Source organism: Gadus morhua, chromosome 9 (genome assembly GCF_902167405.1).
Source record: "Gadus morhua chromosome 9, gadMor3.0, whole genome shotgun sequence".
NCBI classification, from domain to species: domain Eukaryota; kingdom Metazoa; phylum Chordata; class Actinopteri; order Gadiformes; family Gadidae; genus Gadus; species Gadus morhua.
The window spans coordinates 93,464-109,132 of NC_044056.1; the positions used below are offsets into that span (position 1 = coordinate 93,464).

General features: G+C 48.0%; 1 protein-coding gene across 1 annotated transcript in view; it reads right to left on the reverse strand.

Moving 5' to 3' along the window:
* The window catches only part of zfc3h1 (zinc finger C3H1-type containing), a 36,466-nt gene that overhangs the window by 8,757 nt on the left and 12,040 nt on the right, over nt 1-15,669 (reverse strand). Inside the window, exons 15-29 of the mRNA XM_030365668.1 lie at nt 15,250-15,378; nt 14,392-15,108; nt 13,793-13,902; nt 13,540-13,671; nt 13,328-13,449; nt 12,976-13,080; nt 11,711-11,839; nt 10,528-10,705; nt 5,691-5,877; nt 5,277-5,468; nt 4,504-4,741; nt 3,380-3,485; nt 2,397-2,595; nt 1,621-1,715; nt 1,383-1,490 (exon numbers count right to left, since the gene is read on the reverse strand). Coding sequence (XP_030221528.1) covers nt 1,383-1,490; nt 1,621-1,715; nt 2,397-2,595; nt 3,380-3,485; nt 4,504-4,741; nt 5,277-5,468; nt 5,691-5,877; nt 10,528-10,705; nt 11,711-11,839; nt 12,976-13,080; nt 13,328-13,449; nt 13,540-13,671; nt 13,793-13,902; nt 14,392-15,108; nt 15,250-15,378 — 2,747 coding nt within the window. The remainder of the gene's footprint in view (nt 1-1,382; nt 1,491-1,620; nt 1,716-2,396; nt 2,596-3,379; nt 3,486-4,503; nt 4,742-5,276; nt 5,469-5,690; nt 5,878-10,527; nt 10,706-11,710; nt 11,840-12,975; nt 13,081-13,327; nt 13,450-13,539; nt 13,672-13,792; nt 13,903-14,391; nt 15,109-15,249; nt 15,379-15,669) is intronic.

The following is a 15,669-nucleotide window of genomic DNA, read 5'->3' on the forward strand; positions in this document are numbered from 1 at the left end:
TCCAACGTTACAACATACCCAGGGATCATAGATCCCCTCCAACGTTACAACATACCCAGGGATCATAGATCCCCTCCAACGTTACAACATACCCAGGGATCATAGATCCCCTCCAACGTTACAACATAACCAGGGATCATAGATCCCCTCTAACGTTACAACATAACCAGGGATCATAGATCCCCTCCAACGTTACAACATACCCAGGGATCATAGATCCCCTCTAACGTTACAACATACCCAGGGATCATAGATCCCCTCCAACGTTACAACATACCCAGGGATCATAGATCCCCTCCAACGTTACAACATAACCAGGGATCATAGATCCCCTCTAACGCTACAACATACCCAGGGATCATAGATCCCCTCCAACGTTACAACATACCCAGGGATCATAGATCCCCTCTAACGTTACAACATACCCAGGGATCATAGATCCCCTCCAACGTTACAACATACCCAGGGATCATAGATCCCCTCCAACGTTACAACATACCCAGGGATCATAGATCCCCTCCAACGTTACAACATAACCAGGGATCATAGATCCCCTCCAACGTTACAACATACCCAGGGATCATAGATCCCCTCTAACGTTACAACATACCCAGGGATCATAGATCCCCTCCAACGTTACAACATACCCAGGGATCATAGATCCCCTCTAACGTTACAACATACCCAGGGATCATAGATCCCCTCCAACGTTACAACATACCCAGGGATCATAGATCCCCTCTAACGTTACAACATACCCAGGGATCATAGATCCCCTCCAACGTTACAACATACCCAGGGATCATAGATCCCCTCTAACGTTACAACATACCCAGGGATCATAGATCCCCTCCAACGTTACAACATAACCAGGGATCATAGATCCCCTCTAACGTTACAACATACCCAGGGATCATAGATCCCCTCTAACGTTACAACATACCCAGGGATCATTGATCCCCTCCAACGTTACAACATGACCAGGGATCATAGATCCCCTCCAACGTTACAACATAACCAGGGATCATAGATCCCCTCTAACGTTACAACATACCCAGGGATCATAGATCCCCTCCAACGTTACAACATACCCAGGGATCATAGATCCCCTCCAACGTTAAAACATAACCAGGGATCATAGATCCCCTCTAACGTTACAACATGACCAGGGATCATAGATCCCCTCTAACGTTACAACATGTACAGGCCGATGTACACGGCCTGTACATCGGTCGATGACTACACATAACGGGATGTTGGTAGGTTGTCATGGAGATAGGGAGGAGAGAGAGAAGAATATGGAGGAAATATAGGAAGGCTTGAAAAGAGACAACAAGGGACCGAGAACAAGGAAAAGAAAGAGGGATAGATGAGATACCCACCAGTGGATCAGGTGAAGGTAGGGCATCTGTGGCAGGAGCTTCTCCTCCAGGTGCTTCTTGATGATCGATCCCTTCAATATAACTGAAGTCGGGAGGCCAAGGATGTGTCTGGAAAAACAATTCCAAAACGGTCAATACGTATTCAGCGTATTGACCGCACGCATCCAACCCAGCTGATTATGCCCCCTCTCCTTTCATTTGGTTAGGGTTAAGATAGGGGTTAGGATAGGGGTCTCACCGCAGGATGTCCAGGGGGTCCAACTGGTTCTGCTCGTCCTCACAGAGGGAGAGGAAGAACGCCCCGAACAGGGGAGGGATGGCGCTGGGCTTGTCCTACACAGACAGAAACACAGGGTTTAGGGTTAGGGTAAGTGTAACCCTATTAGTAGTAGTAGTCTAACCCTAACCCTAACAGTGTAAGGCCCCTTCCACACCGGAGAAAATCAAGCTTTTCCCCTCCGTTTTCCGCGGTTTGTGAGCTCTAGAAACGCTGTAGTACATATTCAAGGCCACTGTGTTGCGCTGATTCTCCAAAAAAAAAAGGGAAAGCAGTTGTTAAACCTTTTAGATTGAGTAGAAAATACTTCTTAATGTCATTTAGTAATAACATTGACCAAGGAGCTGTATTTAAAGCTACAAAAATAATACAAATCGAACGAAAAAAAGGCCAGTCGCCCAGTTGGTGGGGGGTGATGACGTCTGCGCTTGCGTATCACACGTCAACACGAATCCGAACACGAAAACGAATAGGGCCGTTTTCATCTGGACATGGTTTCAAAAAAAGACAGTTTTCGGCCAGCGAAGCCGGATTCGTCTGGGCGGTGGGCCCAAAGGCACAAGACGGATGCGTTTTCGCAAAAAAATCTTTCCTTGTGGAAGGGGCCCAAGAATAGTCTGCATTCAAGTTGCTACAAAAACACCTAAACAATAACGGCCGCTGGTTACTTCCGGTGGGACGTGAACCTGTGAACGGCATGGTTGCCGGGGGTTACCGGCAGTCGAGGCGGGACTCACCTGGGCCATGAGGAAGCGGCAGGTGTGGTAGAAGATCTGCGCGTTGTTGGGACACTCGGCCAGCGCGTGCAGCCAGACGGTGACCGCCTGCTCGCCGTTGCCCTGGCGTTGGTGGAGGTCTGCCAGGGCGTCCCGCAGCTCGCACGCCACGGGACACGCCTCCAGCAGGGGCTCGCACAGCTGCACCGCCTCCTCCAGCCTGGGGCAGGACACACAGATCAGTCCCAGAACACCCTAACCCTAACCCTAAACCTGGGGCAGGACACACAGATCAGTCCCAGAACACCCTAACCCTAACCCTAAACCTGGGGCAGGACACACAGATCAGTCCCAGAACACCCTAACCCTAACCCTAAACCTGGGGCAGGACACACAGATCAGTCCCAGAACACCCAACGCTGACATCATAAAAGATATAGGTTGATGACATGATAACTAGTAGGGCTGGACGATTTGGGGAAATAATCTAATTGCGATTATTTCGACCAATATTGCGATTCAGTATGCAATTTTTTTTTCTTTTAAGTTCCTTATGTTCTGTATCAATTACTAAACAAGCAATAAATCATTCTATAGTATGACCAACACAACATTGGAAGCTTTGGAAGTGTTGAGATGAATTGACATTCTAAAATCTTTATTTAACTAATCTTTATAGTAACAAATGAAAATCTAAATATGAAGATTATTGATCTCCAGACAGTATAAGTAAGAAATCCATTTTTTTCTTTTTTATCACAGCCTTTGCGATTTTCATATTGCGCTTTATTACATCGCGATGTCGGTTTGAAACGATTAATCGTTCAGCCCTAATAAATATCATTCTGAATACGTTATTTTATTTGGTAACTTATTTAGATATTGGACGTGACTATATTTAGATCTGAGCCAAAGAAGGCGATAACATCGCTGGCTTGGAAGCCCAGCAAGGGTTAGGGTTACCCTGGTAACCCTAACCAGCAAGGCAGCCAAGGAAGACTGACCTTCCAAGGAGGCGGTTGAGGCAGAGGAGGTTTGTGTGCAGAGGAAGGCAGGCCGTCACCCTCTCTGCAGCCGGCAGCTTCTCATCCGTGCACTGAAGGATGGCATCTGGTCAGGGAGAGAAACAACGTTCCCTGAATGGACAATTCCAGTATTTAGCACATTGAGCCCCCTTTCGGTTTTGTCGAGGTTGCAATGGAGTGGTTGACACCGAAATTGTGGCTACAGGTCCTGTCTCGGGTATTTGGCTCATTCAGAATCACCCCTGCCTGCTTCAGACATTCTATTTCAGAAATGTGCAACTCACCGAGTGGTAAGCGGTGTTCGTTGATGTTCCAAATCAAGTATTGTAGCAAAATAGTTTGTCGTGTTTTATTTCGCATTTGGTAAAACTGGAATTGTCCTTTAAAGCTCCACTTAAAATGGGCTGTAGGTGAGATACAAGAGCCATTATTTCAGTGGAATTGCCCGGGAATGAGCCAATTCATATTTAACACCGTTCACGGCTAATTTCTTCCCAATCAGGCGATCTCTTCACTGATTGGTTCATAGAATCCATCTCAGTCCATCCAGGTGTTTGAAGTGCGACACTTCTTGACACCGGAGAGACGGAGGGAACAAAGGGGTTTGGTTGTGAAGAAGAATGTACTGATTCAGTCAGAGTTAATATGGTTTCACCCTCATCCTGTACTCAACCCCCTCCCTGCCAGACCTCTGGCTCTAACCCCTCAATGTTGTGAATACCTGAATCGGGGGTTGGGATTAGCATTAAATTGACCTTCTTTCATGCATCATTCAAAAAATGACGATCCTACCCAGAACAATTGGTCTGTGTTTGCCAATCTAACCCAGGTATCCCATCAAACCTGTTGATCCACTTAGAGAGGGAGTATGTAGTTGGTGATTGGCTTCTTCAAAACAACGGTAACCCGATAGGACACAGGAGTTGCACCTTTTGGTATCGTATAACCTGGATCAGGTGATGAATGGAAGGCCTTGGAATCGACGCCCTTGTTCTGAATGAGCCTACAGCGAGCCAGCCAGCGACAAAATGTTCCACACCAACTCCAAGTCAAAACTCTCGGCCCCATGACCAACCCAGCCCCGGTACGTCTGAGCCGGCTACCTTGGAACAGAGCCACCAGGCTCTGGGGCGGCGTGCTGATGTCCTGGGCAGACCTCCAGGGTAGCTGGAAGGGCTCCCTGCTGACCAGCCGGCCAGGGCCCGAGGCGGCCGGGTCGTACAGGCAGGACGGCAGGCAGTCGAACTCCGTCAGGTGGATGTAGGAGAGCCAGAGCAGCGTGCGGTCGCTGGCCGTCAGGTGCTCCGCGATGCACCTCTCGCTGGCCGACTTCAAGGAATTCTGGTAGGAAAATAAACAAGAACCTGATTTCATTGATTTGTTTGAGTGCATTGGGAGGAGACAGGTTTATACTTGGAGCATGGTACCATTCTCTGCTCTTTCTAACAGCGGCCCGAGCCCAACCGGACCACTAGAGGCAGGCGCAGAAAGGGCACTACATCATCACAGAAAGACTTGGCATGTCTGACATGTGCAAAGCAAGCGAAAGCAATAAGCGAGTACAGAGCAAACCTTTTCGACGGGGCGAAGGGGCTTTCGAACACGGTAAAGAAAGTTTTGAATTGGTTAGTTGCAAAGCGTTCAGAGTTCCGATCAAATCCAAGACTTGTACTGAACCATCTGAACTTGGGACTTAAGTGTCATTCAGTAGCAGAACATGACTAAGATATGACCCATCTTCTCTTCAGGAACAGGGCTTACTGTTTAACCACCGTGGTGAAGGCTAACAGGCTAAACGTCGGCACAGGACCGTAATGGGTTGGTGATGCTATCCAGTAGGCCACTAACGGCTGGAGAGTCTGGTCAGGTCAGTCACCTGTAGGATGGCCAGGGCGCCCCCGATGCGGCCGGTGAAGATGTTCAGGTCCACCCGGTAGAGCAGCGTCTCCAGCAGCTGGAAGGACAGCTTCTCTGTGACGCCGTCCGACGTCGCCCTGGCAACGAGGAAGCGCAGAAGCCGGTCGCACACGTAGTCCTTGCCCTCGAACGAGCTCTCCAGGTTCAGATACTGGAGGGAGAGAGGGGAGATTAGGACCAACCCACCGACTACACACAACAAGCAGTTCACCAAACTACACCTGGAGCGTCGTATAACTCTGACTATTGCACTTAACTTGATGTGAAGATTGGATTTGATTCAGGCTTTTGTGTATAATAAGACTTAATGTATTTTATCACTTATATTATATCCTTGTAATATACGTAATTATTGGTCATTAGGGGCACTCACTCTCCACCAGACTTGGGGGTCGGGGGCGTTCTCCACGGCCATCTCGCACATCTCCTGCACCTCCTTCCAGCTGCCGCGTCTGGAGAACAGGGACAGGTAGTGGCACCAGATCTCAGCGTTGCTGCTGTTGTCCTCCAGGGCACGGGACAGCGTGTTGAGAGCGGCCTCCAGGCTCTCTGACGCAGGGCTGGAGGGAACATACGGGGGGGGGGGGGGGGGGCAGTGTGAATAGGGGATGAACACAACCTTAACCCTAACATACGGGGGGGGGGGGCAGTGTGAATAGGGGATGAACACAACCTTAACCCTAACATACGGGGGGGGGGGGCAGTGTGAATAGGGGATAAACACAACCTTAACCCTAACATACTATCCACTTAAACAGTCAGTTTAAGTGGATGCTATACTTTAAATACTGAAAGGCTTCTGCATGCTTACTCAGAGTGGCTCAATGTACACATTCTGACTTTAAGGACTGTTTTAAATAGCCATGCGAGCAACATACCATGACAACTTTACATGAAGGAGTTCACAGCCGCTCTTATGAGCTCTAGATCAGCCGTTCTCAATCTGTGGTACGCGTACCACTTGTGGTACGCGAGCGCCCTCTAGTGGTACGCGGAGTATGAACGATTTTTTGAAGCAATTTTTTGAAGTTGAAGCAACCGTTAAAAAAAAAATCAGGGATGGGCGTGGGGAATCGATAACTCGAGTACTACTCGTTACAAATGAACTCGGTTGGTGGACAGGCAAACTCGAGTTTGCATACACACAAACAAACAAAGTTTTCTGAAGCAAATGTATCAATTTTCTGTGCGGCGCCACTAACGTATGCCGTGGGCACAAAGCAAATTAAATGTATCCATTTCTGTGTGGCGCGTTCCGTGCCGTGTGCAGGCACGCCAGAATTCAAAAAGTTAAGAGATGGCGGTTAAAGCAAAGCGCAGCGAAGAATTGAAATAGGCCTACTTTAAAGAAATAGGAGATCATAAGGTGAAATGTAAAATATGCCAAGCGAAATCGAGCTACCAGAGTAGCTACTAGGCATACAAGTAAGGCGGCAACATATGCTCCTGAAACACAACGGTGAGTTGGTGCCGTGCCGTAATTCCGACGCCTCATTGTTCCGACGTCTCAATGTTCCGAAATATTTCCCATTAGATCGACATGTCACTATTCCGACGGTTCAATGTTCCGAAAACGAAACCCATTGGTCCGAAGGTCCGTTAGTCCGACTTTTCGAAAAGGAGGCGCATTAGGCCGACGGTTCAATATGCCGAATAGGAAAAATAGTTGTATACCTCGCTCGCTCCCTCTCCCTCTCTCTCTGTCTCCAAAATACAACCTAGGCCTACATATCACGTTCACGATGAATTTTGGAGGGCAAAAAGACAACGCTTCACTTCATTTCGACACGGTGTTGCAGCACCATGGACAGAGAGCGGAGGTCTAATTCTCAACACGGGCACGAACACACACACACACACACACACACACACACACACACACACACACACACACACACACACACACACACACACACACACACACACACACACACACACACACACACACACACACACACAGAGAGTGAGAGTGAGAGAGGGAGCGAGCGAGGTATAAAACTATTTTTCCTATTCGGCATATTGAACCGTCGGCCTAATGCGCCTCCTTTTTGAAAAGTCGGACTAACGGACCTTCGGACCAATGGGTTTCGTTTTCGGAACATTGAACCGTCGGAATAGTGGCATGTCGATCTAATGGGAAATATTTCGGAACATTGAGACGTCGGAACAATGAGGCGTCGGAATTACGGGCAGGCCCCCGGTGAGTTCGGGAAAGCAGACCAAGTGTGTCGGCTATTTTAACCGCCGCAAGACGCAGCCGTAATCCCGGCCGTGTAGAGAAGATCACAACGCGTAATCCATAGTCCATTTGCTGCCGTTTTATTTGCAGCTTTAAATTATTTGCAATGGTTAGGCTACTTGTTTCGTTTTAGTTTTTTTTTAACTGTTACAGGCCTTGGTTCGACATGATTTAAATTGTGAGACGCATAGGCCTATTTATTTTTGTAAGGAAAATGTGTTTTGAACGTTTGCAAAAATAAATAATGAATACTCTGATAACGCTGACTGTTTTGATGGAGAATAAGCATTACATGTTTGGTTGGTAATATTGCCGTTCATCATCAGGCCTATTCCTGCTGCAGATGCGTTGCATTCTAAAAATAGATTTGATTAAACGAGTACTCGATTTCGATTGATCCTCGAGGATTTCCTTCGATCACTCGAGTTTACTCGTGCCCATCCCTAGGCCATGTACCCATCATATGCAATCATCTTAAACCTGCATTGACTAACTGCTGTGACGACGAGTAGGGGAAGCAACATTTTTGCAAAATCGTCCTGTGACGAGACGTTGAAAGTCTGCTTTCAGAGGCCAGACATTTCTGGACTTTTGGATGCAGCGACGCAGCGAATATCCTGCGCTTTCAGACAAGGCTGTGCGCTTTCTCATTCCATTTGCGACCAGGCTTCTCTTGGTCGCAAATGGTCGCAAATAAGAGCGATGACTACTGTCATCATGTCATCGCTCTTAATTTATCCCCAAAAACGCAGCCGATCGGACGCATCACACGATTCGGAGGCATGCATCACATTTAGGGATTTTAAAAACTGATTCTTATTATTTTTTTAAAAAAATGCATTCGGAAGAGAAGGGAGACTAGCGTTGCTCACGGGTTGGAATGAAAGGGAGAAAAGGGGACAGAGTTGCCTGCGGAAGCGATGTCTGAGATGCAGAGACTGCTTCACGCTACCAGTGTCAGTTTCGTACGGTGTGGAATGAGAGCTCGGGAAGGCACTATTGCGCAAGTACGACTGCGTGCTTGCGCAATAGCATACTGCCCGAGAATGCAGTATCGCTGTCAAATCTGTCCCTGGGAAAAGTAACGTTGCTTGCGCCGAATTGAAAAAGGAAACCGCTATAATGAAATGGTGGTAATATTTCCACATTAATTGATAAAAAAACAGGGGATGGGAAGGGGGGATGGCTGTTTCAGAAGGGGGATGATTTTGATAATTTTAATTCCAAAGGGGGATGCCATCCCCCCTCAACTTGTGTGCTGGAAGCAGGTTGGATACTGAACCAAGTCTGAGGCTAAAGCTAACCTCAATCGACCCAGACATCACACCCCTCCCACTAAGCATGATAGGCCTAATTTTCAATGTGTGCCTGAGTACATTCTCCTTCAAACCTAAACATAGTTGATATTCTGACCTTATGGCACTTACTGCAGTATTTTTTAATACTGAATACGTTGTTTTTCTATGATACACTTGTTCTTACTCATGATAGTTTGATTACAGTGTTATCGCAGTACACATGATTTCTCTCTTTGCTGCGCATGATTACTTATAACAGGACTGTTTGACTCCAGTATTTAAATATTCATGTTCAATTCTTTGAATGTTTTGATGCAGTATACTTGTTAATAACCTCACTAGATTGACTGGTATGTTATATGCCAGATGATATCCCCATTTGCTGGGTAGCCCTATTGAGGCAGTTGTTCAATTGTTAGTATTATCCCGTTGCAAGTGTTTAAATACAATACATGAGTTATAGACAGTCGGTTGCTTCAGTCAAGTCAAGTTATGTGAATAATAAATCGTGTTATTAATATTAATGCCTTTATTTTAATTCCGGTGGTACTTGGAGAGCCAAATCATTTCTAAGGTGGTACTCATAGTAAAAAGTTTGAGAACCACTGCTCTAGATGACCGGTTGGCCTGCGGTTTGGTTTGGCCCAACACTGATTGAGATTGGTGGGTCATTGAAGTACGGGCTCATCTAACCCAGAGGGAAGGGTTTAATATTGATCTACCAACAACTCACCCAGCCACTGGACAGAGCAGGCAAGCGCTTTTTGGAAGGGGTCTTTAAGCATTGCTTATCCGAGCCTGTTTCGCTCAAGTCGGGCGTTAAAGCATGTTCCACACCATATTTACATTTAGCAGACGCTCTTATCCAAAGCGACTTACAATAAGTACATTTGTCAAAAGAAGTGAAACAATACATCGCTGTCATTACAGTAAAGATGTACATAGAACCAAGTGCCAGTGCTAACAATCGCTAGCATAACCCATTCCCCGTGTTACAGCCATGATAGAACCAGGTGCCAGTGCTAACAGTCGCTAGGCTCACCCACTCCCCGTGTACAGCAGTGATAGCAGCTACTGCAGATGCTACACAATTAAGTACCATGAATAAGTGCAATGTAGATTAAGTGCGTACATTAAGTGTGTACACTAAGTGCCATATTAGGTCTTGTTCTGTGCTTAATATAACAGGTGCCAATGGATGGCGCTGGGTGGCCAAGGTTTGGAGCAGAGCTGGTAGTTATATCGCAATGCAGCCAGTGTTAATGCTCCCGTTATGAATTCATAGTAGTAAAAGTGTCTGACCCGCTCCGCATTTAGATGGTGACGCTATGAAGGGCTCAACGGGTTCGACATGCTCCTGCTAGTGTAGGTAATGTACGCTGAGGTCGGTGGCTGATTTCTAGTGATAGATTACACTGGAGGATCTAACAACTGCTTGCCTGCATCTTCTCCACTGACCAGCGATCAGTCTGTTCTCTGTTCTAACCCCTCTAACGTTCTAACCCCTGACCAGCGATCAGCAGATTACTGGTTGGGTGCATAATAAAGTATCACTGCTGTCCGACCGCAGTTAAACCGTCCCGACCCAAACTGTGGGTGCCATCCCGTCTGAAGGTTGTTTTCGACGGGAACACCCCTATATCCATACGGCCCACGTTGTGGAGCAGACTCACGTGTCGTTCTGGCTGAGGTATCTGAAGGCCAGCTTGATCCAGAGCTGGGCGTCGCGGGGGCTCTCCGCCACGCTGCTCTCCAGGTTGGCGATGTCGTCCGTCTCGCTGATGAAGTAGCGCCTGTCCTCCGGCGCCACACACACGTCCAGGGACGCCAGTCTGCTCTTGGTCCGCTCGACTGGGGGGAATAGGGTTAGGGTTAGCATAGCTCTAGCTCTCAGGGTTAGCATAGCTCTAGCTCTCAGGGTTAGGGTTAGCATAGCTCTAGCTCTCAGGGTTAGGGTTAGCATAGCTCTAGCTCTCAGGGTTAGTGTTAGCATAGCTCTAGCTCTCAGGGTTAGTGTTAGCATAGCTCTAGCTCTCAGGGTTAGAGGTTAGCATAGCTCTAGCTCTCAGGGTTAGAGGTTAGCATAGCACTAGCTCTCAGGGTTAGAGGTTAGCATAGCTCTAGCTCTCAGGGTTAGGGTTAGCATAGCTCTAGCTCTCAGGGTTAGAGGTTAGCATAGCTCTAGCTCTCAGGGTTAGGGTTAGCATAGCTCTAGCTCTCAGGGTTAGGGTTAGCATAGCTCTAGCTCTCAGGGTTAGGGTTAGGGTTAGCATAGCTCTAGCTCTCAGGGTTAGGATTAGCATAGCTCTAGCTCTCAGGGTTAGGTTTAGCATAGCTCTAGCTCTCAGGGTTAGGGTTAGCATAGCTCTAGCTCTCAGGGTTAGGGTTAGCATAGCTCTAGCTCTCAGGGTTAGGGTTAGCATAGCTCTAGCTCTCAGGGTTAGGGTTAGCATAGCTCTAGCTCTCAGGGAGGGACAGGCAACTTATTTTCATTATTAAATGGTTTCTCTCCCGTATCCCATTCAGTAAGTTTAGCAGAGTCGCTATAATCCTAAGCGATTTACAGTGAACTCCGATACAGGTTATTAAAGCTAGGGCAGGCAATTTGTTTGCCTGCCCTAGCTTCATATTTGGTGAATTATATTTACAACCCGACAGCAATCAATAATCAAAGAAATGTCTCTGGACAAATCTTGTATCCAGAATCCAGTATTTGCTACCTCGACCGACCTAGCTTCCGACCTAGCTTCCGACCTAGCTTCCTACCTAATTAGCTTCTCCTGTATTGGATTGCTACCTCTACCTACCTAGCTTCCTACCTAGCTCTTGTTGCAGAGCGGTAGGTTCGGTGCTCACCGTGTTTCCCTGCAGCTGGAGTGTCTCCCGGGCTCTCCTCCTCACTGTCCTCAGACGGAGCAGAGCTCCTCTGTGCGGCCTGCTTGGGCCTCCACCTCCTTACGTCCTTACAGGTGGTGAATGGAGGGACTAAGAGAAAGAGACAGGAGAAGAGGGATCTAACTATATCTATTTCTGTTCACATAAAACATTCAGCCTCTAAAATGTGGTGTGCCTCAATACTATTGTCAATGGAATTCTATTCACTAATATATTCAACTAGAAAATGTATTTCCTGCAGAAAATGCGGTGAGTGCTGTAGTACAAAGTGAAATTGAAAATATTTTTTAATAAAGCCACATAGATTAAGACAAAGAAACGTTAAATGGCTTAAATCAAGTGAAGGGATTTGAACAAAAGTCTAAATGGAGTAAACATTGTAAGCATGCAAACCATTTAAGAAAATGAAAATGGTTGTAAACAAAAAAAGTGACAGCTGGATGACAACCGCAAAGCATTGCTAAAAATGTAAAATTAATTGAACTGAAGGATCTGAAAGGTCAAATGTATTGCCCTGCGCTGGGGGGGGTGGGGGGGGGGGGGGTGGTGTGTGTGTGCGTGTGTCACAGCTGAACGTCCTCACGCTCCAGCGTCAATCAATGAGACCAACTGAAACCAAGCCGGTATGAAACTAAAACTGTGATTCTGAAGAAAGTGTAAATGATATCGAATAATTCTAATAATGCACTTATTTAGCACTATTTCAAAGTTTAGACAAGGCCAAAATATATGAAATAGCTCTTTAATAAACATGAAAGGAAGCAGTAGCAATGTGTTCGATGCAAATCCGTCACCAACAATTGCGATTGTGGGATTACTATCGAGTAGAGCTTGGCCTTGCATGCAATTTCATCAAAACATGGCACAATGTTCAAATTTCCTATTTCGCAAGTGGTCTGAAACTTTTAGGCTGCACTCAATTTCAGCTGTAACTGAGACCGGCTGAGTGAATCCAAATGCAACTGGTGTCCACGAAGCAAAACTACGTTAACTTATAATCGGTTTTTACTTTTTCATGTCATCAAAATAACACTGTAGAAATAAAGATCAGTTGGTAAAAATCAGGATTCTGCAACAGTGGTCTCTGTTGGTTCTAATTAAGTAAGGGGAAGATACGCACCACAAATCTACTTTCCTCAGAATTTTCAAGTTTCCGTCCGGACACTAATGACTATTCGCAGCTTGGATTACTGTATTGGGGCCTCGTGTGTGGGGAGATGACCCACCGTGGCGCTGGCTCTCGTTGACCTTGCTGACCAGGAGCACAGCTTTCTGGTCGATGCCCATACGGTCCTTGGTAGGGGCGCCAAACAGCTTCTTGATGTACTTTTCTAGAAAATAAAAACGATCAACGAGTCATTGTGAAGATACCTTTTGTTTAGGTATATGTCATGTAGTGAATATATACTATATATTTTGTAAGATACAGGTTTCAGGTGGCAAGTGTTTCATAGCTACTTTAAATATCTTCCTAAATAATTCCTTAAAGTGAACAGTTTAAGATGTTTTCCGTATTATGGGAGTAAAGGGTTATGGAAGGCCCATGCTGTGGAACAAATTTGAGGAGCTTTGGCAAACCTGTAGAAACTCTGACGTCATCGTCTGAGCTGCTCTCTGAACAGCCGATCAGAGGCAGGTTGTAGGACAGGATATCCTGAAACAGCTGGTTTCCGCTCAGCATACAGTTTCTCATGTGTTGCCTGGACGGGGAAAAACATTCAGAAGGTGTTCAAAATATGATAGAAATAGGTTTTTATAAATAACTTGTTTTGCATTCATAAGCAGCCGACCATTGGCAGTCGTCGTCGTTGCAGGTGCCGGTGAGGTCGAAGCGACAGAAGCTGGTTTTGGCCTCCACAGTGTTGCTGTACGTTACCGAGCTCAGAGACAACTTCTCCTTGGTCCTGTAATACGGGCTGAACCTGAGAGATCAACACAATGAATATCATTAGTATTTACTGGTATTGAAATACAACTCTGAAACCTTGACTCATTGCTGAGCCGTCATCAGGAAACAACAATGAACCAGGAAGACTACTGAACCTGTAGGCCTTGAACGCCAGGAGAGGGCTGTGATATGGTGCAAATGGTACTGGCTTCAGTTCTGGCAACGCTGCTGTGCTTGTCACTGTCTCCAAGTCCACAACGATAACCTGCACAGCAACATACCGTCACCCAACAGGAAGTACGGTGCAAGAGATAAACATTGCTGTTAGGAATTGACCAGAGACAAGGTTACAAAATAGTTTCCCAAACAGTATGATCCCCTATTACTATCTCTAAAAGGTATCATCCGTCTTGAACGTCTTGTAAGGGCCTTTAAAGGGGACACTTATTATACCACCATGTGTGTGTGTGTGCGTGCGTGTGTGTGATTAGACATTAAAAGCCATTTTGAAAATGTGCAGCTTCAGACATCACAGGTGGGCGTGTCCACCTAGATGTGTGCTGTGATAGATCAGTCTAGCCAGTAGACTTTAGCAAACGTTGCTCATCTATCCGTCACAGATCTAGGTGGACACGCCCACCTGTGATGTCAGAAGCTGCACATTTTCAAAAAGGCTCTTAACGGCTAACCACACTCTCACCTGGTGGTATAATGTCCCCTTTTAAAAGGTGACGCTGGAGGGTTTAGTCTTTACCTTTCCAGCGGGCGGGCTCTCGGCGTCCTCCCAGGCCTTCCGCAGCTCTCTCTGCAGGAGCTCTCCCAGCTCCACCTGCAGCTCGTACTGGGCCTTCAGGGCCTCGGCGTCCAGGCCCTGGAACACCGGCGTGGGCCCAGTGGAGCCCGCGGCCGCCCCCTGGGAGCTGGGCGTGGCCGTGTTGGTGGGCGTGGCCTTAGCCTTGGCGGCGGGCTTGTTCTTGGCGGCGGGCGTGGAGCCCCCCGGCTGCTCCAGCTTGGGTTTGGTGAAGGTGCCCTGCTGGCGTAGGGAGAGGCGGCGGGCCCCTCGACCGGTGGCGGGGGCCGGCTCCCCCTCGCCGTCGTCGGGCGGCTCCTCGTTGCCCAGGGTCAGCTTGTCCTGGGAGAGGTCGAGCAGGGAGGGCTGGGGCAGGGCGAAGGGGCTGGAGGGCGGGGCCTGCGGCGCTGGGGGGGGCGGGGCCGGGGCCGGGGGCTGGGGTTGTGGCAGAGGCTGCGGTAGCGGCGGCGGTAGAGGCTGGGTCTGGGGCTGTGGGGGCGTGGGGGCCCTCGGGGCTTCTGCCAGGCTGGCCCGGTTGTGTAGGGCCTGGGTCTCCTTCAGCTTCTGGATCTTCTGGGCGTACTCCGACTCCAGCTGCTGCAGCCGCTGCTTCTGGGCGATGAGCTCGGCGAAGTGGCGGCCGGCGTGCGGGGCGGCGTCCAGACGGGACAGCTTCCCCGACTGAGGAGCACCAAGGACAGAACAAGGTTTACTACAAAGTCAAACCACATCCTGTGATCACACACGTAGTCCATCTCCAAACCAGTGCAGACATCGTATCGCCACCCTGTAACGATTGTACCACACCTGGGTGAGGTTTACCTTTGAGTGGTTGGGTTCCAGTCTCCTCTTGATCCCTCTCCCGGCGGCCAGCTGGGCTTGGGACAACTCTTTCTCCAGTTTCCCCGCCTGGTCCTTCTTTACGGCCACGCGGTGTTCAACACGCTGCACCTAGAGGTCGGAAGGGTTGTGCATTAAGTGACTGCGACAACCCCACGGTGAAGACGGTAGCCCAGCAGAGAGGTAATGCAGAGCATTGCTGATAGGAACGGGGAAAAGCTACAGCATGCCGGTATATCGGGATCTCGTTCTGCAGTATAAAAAGATGACGGAGGAATGTATTGCAGTGCATGAAGCTATAGTGTGGAACTGCTAAGGGACATGGGACAGAGAGCGTTATCCATGCACCAAACCAAGGTTGGACTCTTGGCTGTGCTCCAGGCCAGGCGTCAGGGCCTTGAG